Raw genomic sequence first — 9,923 nt, forward strand, 5'->3', positions numbered from 1 at the left:
GTGAGAAATCAAGGATTTATATATAATGTATTTTGAAGAAATTTCAATTTTGACTTTTGATTCATGAGATGGTTATGCTTTGAAATAGCATATCTAAATTCAGTACCTAATAAATTCGAGAATTTGGTGTTTGAGTTCATAGAAAAATACAAATTAAACTTTTAAAAAAATTTATTTTATTTTTTAAATAATATATTTTTATTACGATTAATATATATATTGAATATATATTAGTTTGTTATATATATATATAATATTTTTATAATTTAAAAAAGATATACATTTTAAATTTAATTAAATATATAATTAAAATATTTTAATAATAAAAAGCTGAAAAAAAGAGAACAAATTTTTTAAGTTGGTAATTTTAATTAAAATATTAAATAATTAAATAATAAAAAATAAAAAATAAAAAATAAAAGAGAGAAAATAATAGGTGTAATTTTAAGGTTAGATATATATATAATCGTAATTTATTCTTTAAGGCCCAACTACTTGTACGGGCTTTGTTTGAAAATAATTTTAATTACTGTTTTAATGGGGTTGTAGACACTAATTTATAACTCTAGAGAAAATAAATAAATGTCCCGAATAAATAAAATAAATCGACGTGATAATAATAAAAAATAATAATAAATTAAAAGATAAATAACAAATAAATATAATAGATAACTGCTTTATTTAATTTTTTTTTGGCAGGTTGAATCCGGTATAAGAGTAGATGTTCTGATTGGAAAAGAAGGAAAATCTGAAGGATTATTTTAGTTTTTGGAAAAGATAAAAGGGTGGTTTTGAGAGAAATGATTTTTAGAGGAAATTTGAGAGAAATTACATTAGCCAATAGGTGATTCAATAAAAAAAATAACAAATTTTTTTTCTCGTTTTTTTCTTTGCTTTTCCAGTCAATGATGTGGTGACACCTCATTCTCTCCCAAATTCCCTCCTCTAATCACTCATTTTAAAAAAAGAAATAGATAAATGAGAGAGGGGCAATTATCTGGTTACAGGTTACAGAGAGAACCTTGGAAAGAAATCCTAGCTATTTGATCGATCTAGGGAGGATACACCATTGTGACCAGAGGTATCTCGTCGGAGAAGAAAGAGTTTCAATTAAGCGTCCTCATTGTATTTTAGTTGCAAGAATATACATTGAGTCCTTGTAAGCTTCGTCTAAACAGTTGTAAGTCACGAAACTGAATTTCAAATTCAACTTCATATTTTACTGATCGTTTCAATTATCTCTTAATCTTAATCGTCTTCTATCTGATTGTTCATATTTTCCAATTATCACATGTACTCTCGTGTGCTTGCCTAATTGAATTGTGTGATAAATTGGCCGATTGAAGATGTAGCCGAAAGTTTGATTAATAGTTTCTACTAAGAACAATTACCTCGTTATGGTATTATATGTTCTATTGATAAATTTAAAAATCAATCATAGATAGTTATTTAACATTTGTGAGGATTTCTAAAAAAATAAAGGGAAAATAATGTCAAATGATAAAGATCGAATTTATAAAAGTTTGTGTGGTCTCTTCTTTTAAAATGTTAGCATTGGTTTGTCATTGTAGTTCCTCTTATGTGATTGAATGATTGCATGTATTCAATTGAAATCGTTTAGTCATCTTTGGCATTATGCTAGCCATTTCCATATAATGATTCAAATAAGAATTATGCATTAGAAATTAAATCCAATGCATTTGTAATGTTATGAAAAGCTATGCTTGTGAATTAGGATTAGTATATGAATTTTATGAACAATAATATGAGTTATTAGAGTTTCATAATGGTTAGAATATAAGATAAAATATATGTAAGAGATTATCATAATATTATATAAATTGTGATATTATCATTAGGATATTATATTATATCATTATATTATATTATATTATATTATATTATATTATATTATATTATATTATATTATATTATATTATATTATATTAATTTCTTTATAACATTAATATAATTTCTATATAATATAGATAACTTATGTAATTCAATATATTATTCTAATACAATTTCTCTCATTATCTCATATTCTAACAATAATGATGACGAGATGATTATTTCTAAATGTGCATTGAGTTCTAATTACAAATTAGCAATTTGATGAAATAGTTGGATCCAACCCTACTTTCGTAGAGGTGAACAAATGTGTAAAATTAATTTATTTTGTCTAATTCGTATTAAATTCAAATTAAATTTATTCAATCTGTAATTCAAACTATTTTACTAATTAATACAGATGGAATACGAATTAGATAAAGTATGGTTTGGACAATCCAAATTAAAAAATATTTATATATTTATAAATATCAACTTTAGTTATCTAATATTAATTTTAAATTAATTGGATTATTCAAATCCAATCTGAATCAAACTCAATCCAAATTTAATTCAATTTAGTAATTTGGATCCGGTCTAAAGTAGTACGTCAAATAATCACCTCTTGAGAAAATATAATTATTTATTTTACTATATTATTTAATGTTTAATATGTTTAATTATAAAAAATATTAAATTTTTAATATTAAAATTAATTTGTTTATTTATAATTTGAATCTAAAAAAATAAAAGATGAAGATATAAATAAAAAATATATTTTATTGAGATAAAATATAATTAAAAAAAAAAACAAATTGAAAAATATATATTTTTGTTAGATAGGTGTGATAATTTTGATAATCTTAATTATATGGACTAAATCTGATTCGATTTCAATCTAATCCGAATTAGTATTTCGAATTCATATTAGATTGGATTTCAGATTAATCCACATAATACTCATTCCTATATTTATGTGTAACTTATATTTTTAATTAAATTGACATATTCATTCTTACTAATTCACAATGAAAGCATCTTCTTAGATTCGATTATATGATATTATTCTGCTCTATTTTGATTATATGAGCGTCAGATTGACTATATAAGGTGTCCGAAATATGAGGAAAATTCTATGATGATTTTTTGAATTATTTTGAATTTTTGATGTACTAACATTTTTTTTAAGACACGTTGCAGGTTTAAGCAATTTTTGACCTGAATAATTTATCGATTTTTGGTCCATATTGTGTCACCTACAAGTATCTTTGCTAAACCTATTTTACTTACTTAATGTTTTAGTCTAGATGCATGTTAGAATTAAAAATAGTATGTCTCCTTTAGATCATAGGCTAGGGCATAGGCAGGGAAATGAACGAGATTATGTTATTTATTTAAATTCAACAAAATTTGTGTAACTTGGCCAAATTTGTTTCGTTGTAGAGACTGTCCTTTCGGACGGGCATGTAGGCCATAATGCCGAAAGGTCTTTTTCGACACGTAACCAAGCACCGAGCCCAAAAGAATTTCTAATTTTTTTTTCTTAATTTCTCAAGAAGCTAATTAAGCGGCGACTCTTAAAAAGAGAAAAAAATATATTTAACTATTGCTAAATTCTATTTCATTCTTTATCTCAATTTAAGACGAGACTACTCCTAAGAGAGTAGAGAAATGTAATGCAGTAGACTTAGCAAAGTAATAGACTAATTTTTTTTTTTTTTAAAGACAAAAAGTTCAATTTTTTTAATTTTATTATTTTGAAAAAAAAATATTTGTAAAAAAGATACTGACAAATTTATTATTTCGATAATAAATAAAAAATTATATATAAATGATATATTTCAAATTGATTATTTCAAATTAATGTCATTTGAACTTAGGTACTGTTTGGAAGATTCAGTTTATTCAAACAAAAAGGTTTTACAATTATATTATTTGAATATCTATTTAATCTAGTTAGGCGGGAATCGAATCTATAAGGAACACCAGCATTGAGAATTATAGATAACTTTAATTATATTTAAATGATATATTTAGAATGAGTTATTTTAAATGGATGTCTTTTTAATTTAACATACTTATTAAACATCTATTTTGAATAAATAAAATTATATATAAATAATATATTTAAAATTGACTATATGAAATTTATATTATATTATATTAACTTAGAGCAAGCCATGGTTTTTTATGTCTCAACACTCAAGTTTATATAAAAAATTAAAATTAAAAAAATGTGTGACAATTTTATTTTTTGATAACATTTTAACATATATATGCCCAAATCGTATATATCTTGAACATTGAAAATTATATATATATATATATATATATATAGATATGTGATATATATATATATATGTGATATATGTGATATATATATATATATATATATGATATATATATATATATATATATATATGTGATATATATATATATGATATATATATATATATATATGTGATATATATATATATATATGTGATACATGTAAGATTGATTATTTCTAATTAACATTATTTTAATTTGTGATACTTATGTTTGAAACACTCATTTTTATACTGAAAAAATATTGGATTATATTATTATTTCGATATAATTTTAACCTAATAATACAAATAAATAAAATTATATATAAATGATATAATTAAGATTGACTATTTCAAAATTTAATTTATTATATTTTTTAATTTAGAGTATTTCTTTCTGGAACACTCAGTTTATATTGAAAAAAATGTCTGACAATATTATTATTTCGATATCATTTTAAGGAAGGTGCCCCCATCATATCTTTCTTGAGAAAAACAAATTATATATAAATGATATTTAAAATTGGCTATTTCAATTAATTTCATCTTAATTTAGGGTAGGTCACGCTTCTATCTCGAACACTCAGTTTATACTGACAAAAATATTTGACAATTTTATTTTAAACTATATCTATCTGAAATATTATGAATTATAAATAAATAAATGATATATTTCAAATTGACTATTTCAAATTATTATCATTTTAATTTAATTTTAATTTTAACTGTGAAGCATATTAGTCAAATATTAATTCAAATTATAAATATATAAAAGATAATTTAAAATTGACTATTACAAATAAATGTCAGTTTAAGTTATGCTACGTGTCAAACATCAAATTAATAATAACAATAAAAATTAATTATAAATTGTAAATAAAAGCCGATAAAAAAATGTGTAGAGAATTTTATCTATTGAAAATTATAAATAGATAAATAAATAAAATTATATACAAATAATATATTAAATTGGACTATTTCAAATATGATATCTTTTAAGACTATAACTTATAAATAAATAAAGTTATATATAAAGTACCCACAAACAAGTATGATCTACTTTATAACAAATCATTTGATGAGTAATATATGAAAATTTGTGTTTTTTATTTATTTATAAAATATGGCATTTTCTTAAATCACCTAAATTATGAAATATCTTATTTCAATATTGATTTAGATTTCAATCAATTTATTTTAATTTGTTTTCAAATATCTTATTTCAATATTGATTTAGATTATATGAATTATAGAATATACCTTAATTATATATATTAATAATTTTAATAAAAAATTTCACTCTAAACTTAAAATCAGTTGTACTCTAATTTCATGTGTTTGTAAATATGTTCATTATATTATTTAATAAAATAATTTAAATAAAGGTATTTTATTCAAATTTTTATTATTTTTACATTTTTTCTCATAAAAAATTTCAATTTTATAATCATAAATGTTTTCTACAATCTATATATATATATATAATGATGCTTAATTTTTAAAGTGTCCGGATCACCGGGTCGAGAGCTGTGGTTAATTTGGATACTTGGGTCGGATTGTGGGTTTACCAGCCTTTAAATTTAAAACGGTTAAAAATAAAATTAAAAATGCTAGAGGTATGTTTCGAACTTGCAACCTAACAAAACAAGAACAACTCTTTAACCAACTAGGCCACAAAGACTTTATATTTTAAATTCAACACCAAATTTGATAAACGCGGGACGTTTTAATATTAATATAAGTTCAACTTTTTAACTAACTAATCTATATATATATATAATGATGCTTAATTTTTAAAGTGTCCGGATTGCCAGGTCGAGAGCTGTGGTTAATTTGGGTACTTGGGTCGGATTGCGGGTTGACCTGCCTTAAAATTTAAAACGGTTAAAAATAAAATTAAAAATGCTAGAATTATGTTTTGAACTTGCAACCTAACAAAACAAGTACAACTCTTTAACCAACTAGGTTACAAAGACTTTATATTTTAAATTCAACACCAAATTTTATAAACGCGGGACGTTTTAATATTAATATAAGTTCAATTTTTTAACTAACTAATCTATATATAATGATGCTTAATTTTTAAAGTGTCCGGATTGCCGGGTCGAGAGTTGTGGTTAATTTGGATACTTGGGTCGGATTGTGGGTTGACCCGCCTTTAAATTTAAAACGGTTAAAAATAAATAAATTCTAGAGGTATGTTTCGAACTTGCAACCTAACAAAACAAGTTCAACTCTTTAACCAATTAGGCTACAAAAACTTTATATTTTAAATTCAACACCAAATTTTATAAACGCGGGACGTTTTAATATTAATATAAGTTCAATTTTTTAACTAACTAATCTATATATAATGATGCTTAATTTTTAAAGTGTCCGGATTGCCGGGTCGAGAGCTGTGGTTAATTTGGATACTTGGGTCGGATTGTGGGTTGACCCGCCTTTAAATTTAAAACGGTTAAAAATAAAAAAAAATGCTAGAGGTATGTTTCGAACTTGCATCTAACAAAACAAGTACAACTCTTTAACCAATTAAGCTACAAAGACTTTATATTTTAAATTCAACACCAAATTTGATAAACGCGGGACGTTTTAATATTAATATAAGTTAAACTTTTTAACTAACTAATCTATATATATATATAATGATGCTTAATTTTTAAAGTGTCTGGATTGTCGGGTCGAGAGTTGTGGTTAATTTGGATACTTGGGTCGGATTGTGAGTTGACCCGCCTTAAATTTAAAATGGAATAAAATAAAAAATGCTAGAGGTATGTTTCGAACTTGCAACCTAACAAAAACAAGTACAACCTTTTACCAACTAGGCTACTAAGATTTTATACTTTAAATTCAACACCAAATTTGATGAACGCGGGACGTTTTAACATTAATATAAATTCAATTTTTTAACTAACTAATTTATATATATATATATATATAATGATGCTTAATTTTTAAAGTGTCCGGATCACCGGGTCGAGAGCTGTGGTTAATTTGGATACTTGGGTCGGATTGTGGGTTTACCCGCCTTTAAATTTAAAACGGTTAAAAATAAAATTAAAAATGCTAGAGGTATGTTTCGAACTTGCAACCTAACAAAACAAAAATAACTCTTTAACCAACTAGGCTACAAAGACTTTATATTTTAAATTCAACACCAAATTTGATAAACGCGGGACGTTTTAATATTAATATAAGTTAAACTTTTTAACTAACTAATCTCTCTATATATATAATGATGCTTAATTTTTAAAGTGTCCGGATTGCCGGGTCGAGAACTGTGGTTAATTTGGGTACTTGGGTCGGATTGTGGGTTGACCTGCCTTAAAATTTAAAACGGTTAAAAATAAAATTAAAAATGCTAGAGTTATGTTTTGAACTTGCAACCTAACAAAACAAGTACAACTTTTTAACCAACTAGGTTACAAAGACTTTATATTTTAAATTCAACACCAAATTTGATGAACGCGGGACGTTTTAACATTAATATAAATTCAATTTTTTAACTAACTAATCTATATATATATATATATATATATAATGATGCTTAATTTTTAAAGTGTCCGGATCACCGGGTCGAAAGCTGTGGTTAATTTGGATACTTGGGTCGGATTGTGGGTTTACCCGCCTTTAAATTTAAAACGGTTAAAAATAAAATTAAAAATGCTAGAGGTATGTTTCGAACTTGCAACCTAACAAAACAAAAATAACTCTTTAACCAACTAGGCTACAAAGACTTTATATTTTAAATTCAACACCAAATTTGATAAAAGCGGGACATTTTAATATTAATATAAGTTAAACTTTTTAACTAACTAATCTATATATATATATATATATAATGATGCTTAATTTTTAAAGTGTCTGGATTGCCGGGTCGAGAACTGTGGTTAATTTGGGTACTTGGGTCGGATTGTGGGTTGACCTGCCTTAAAATTTAAAACGGTTAAAAATAAAATTAAAAATGCTAGAGTTATGTTTTGAAGTTGCAACCTAACAAAACAAGTACAACTTTTTAACCAACTAAGTTACAAAGACTTTATATTTTAAATTCAACACCAAATTTTATAAACGCGGGACGTTTTATTTTTGTATTGAAATAATAAAAAAACTGATCTTTTAGAAAATTGAATCAAACAATTTTTTTAAGAAAAAAAAAACATAACCAAAATCCAATGATCAAACTAGTTCTTAACAAAACAACAAAACAGAGATTCGAATTCAATCCTCAACAACAAACAAACAGACAAAGAAATGTTTCAAACCTAAAAGTTTATTCATTCAGCCTCATCTTCTCCCTTTCTTCTTTTTGGATTTGGCAAAGTAAATTCCTCCTCATTAACCTCATGTTCATCATCTTTATGAATGATAACTGCTGCTGCTGCAGCTTCATCAGATGTTGCAACAATATCAGCAGCAGCTGGTTCAGAAGAAGATGGCGGATTCCATTGAAATTTGGAATCACCTTGAACAACAATAGGAGTGAATTCTTGATATTGATGACCAGAATGTTCATTCTTGATGCCCACCACTTCCGAAGGATCAAGAGGCTCTGCAGTTTCAATTGCGAGAAAAAGTTGTCTACAATTACTGCATCGAATGTTACGGTTGACATAGATTCTAAAATATTCAATCTTTTTCTTGCAATGGTCGCATACAGTCCAAAACGTAGGAGTAAAGTCGGACCCTCCTGCTCTGCGTTGATTAGCAATCGTGACTTTGACATCAGAGAATCCATTATCAGGTCCATTTGATGGTACCAGAACCTCTTGTTGTTGATTTGTTCCCCTCCTCTTACGATCATAAGATTCACGACTTTTTTCATCAGATAAGATCTTCCAGGATTCACGAATGTAACCAAAAGCATGATTAGCCTCGACCCTCTTGTTCTTATCTGGATGAAGTATTAGAACCATATTCTTATATTTCTTCTTAATCGTGTCATGGTCTGCTCTTGGATCAACACCCAGTATTCCATACCAATCCGTTTCCCCGTTTACTTTTCTTTCGGCACAAAGATAAACATCCAGAATCGAAATCAAACTCTGAACCCCGTCCAGATCCGGGAAAAGAGAATTTGCTTTCTTAGCAAATCTCCTCGCACCCGTCAAGTCACTTTCTGAAAACATTCTTTCTGCGATTTCCTTAGCTCTATGAGCTTCGTCCTTATTGCAATCCATTATGAAAATCTCTATGTTCATAAAAGGGAACAAATCAAAACAGTACCCAACTAACTACCCATCAGTATGAAGATTATAAGTAATTAATCACATCAATGAAATGTATTTTATTATAAAGTAGGCGATCAAAACAGTTTTAAGGGTAATCTTTCTATACCAAAGAAATAAGTAAGAACAATGCATTCATTTCGAATAGTTAAGATTAAAGAGTACTACTCATTACCCATTAGAGATATATGAAGATTAAAGATAACCCACATCAATGAAATGAAATGTAATTTAAGAGAGTAATTAAAGTACCTTTTTAAGATCAAATGCAAAAAAACCAAATGAATCTTCTGCAGGAAAGGAAAGGAAAGGAAAAGACATTGATTAGTTTCCTATGCAATGCATGCTTACAGGGACAGAACTACTAATTATATCAGATTAGGGAAAACATGATTAATGAAAGAAACTACACATTCCTAATTCAAAATCGAACGATATGGAGAAGTTTAAGTTAATTACCTTCTAAACTTGATTGTTGCAGATTTCTCCGGCGGTGGAGAGATGGAAACGCCGGCGGTAGAGCGGTGGCGGTGGAGGAGGAGGAGGAAGAGGGTTA

At 26.1% G+C, this 9,923-nt stretch overlaps 1 protein-coding gene across 1 annotated transcript; it reads right to left on the bottom strand.

The window, feature by feature from the left end:
* Window positions 1-8,416: 8,416 nt before the first annotated feature.
* On the bottom strand, window positions 8,417-9,319 carry LOC124912934. The gene has a single exon (XM_047453568.1). It carries the CDS (start codon window positions 9,317-9,319, stop codon window positions 8,417-8,419), a length of 903 nt encoding a protein of 300 aa, XP_047309524.1.
* Window positions 9,320-9,923: the final 604 nt, after the last annotated feature.

Source organism: Impatiens glandulifera, chromosome 8 (assembly GCF_907164915.1).
Source record: "Impatiens glandulifera chromosome 8, dImpGla2.1, whole genome shotgun sequence".
In the NCBI taxonomy this organism is placed as follows: domain Eukaryota; kingdom Viridiplantae; phylum Streptophyta; class Magnoliopsida; order Ericales; family Balsaminaceae; genus Impatiens; species Impatiens glandulifera.

Excerpts from the sequence above, each read along its gene's own strand:
- LOC124912934 (XM_047453568.1), bottom strand. The coding sequence starts at position 9,319 with ATGGATTGCAATAAGGACGAAGCTCATAGAGCTAAGGAAATCGCAGAA.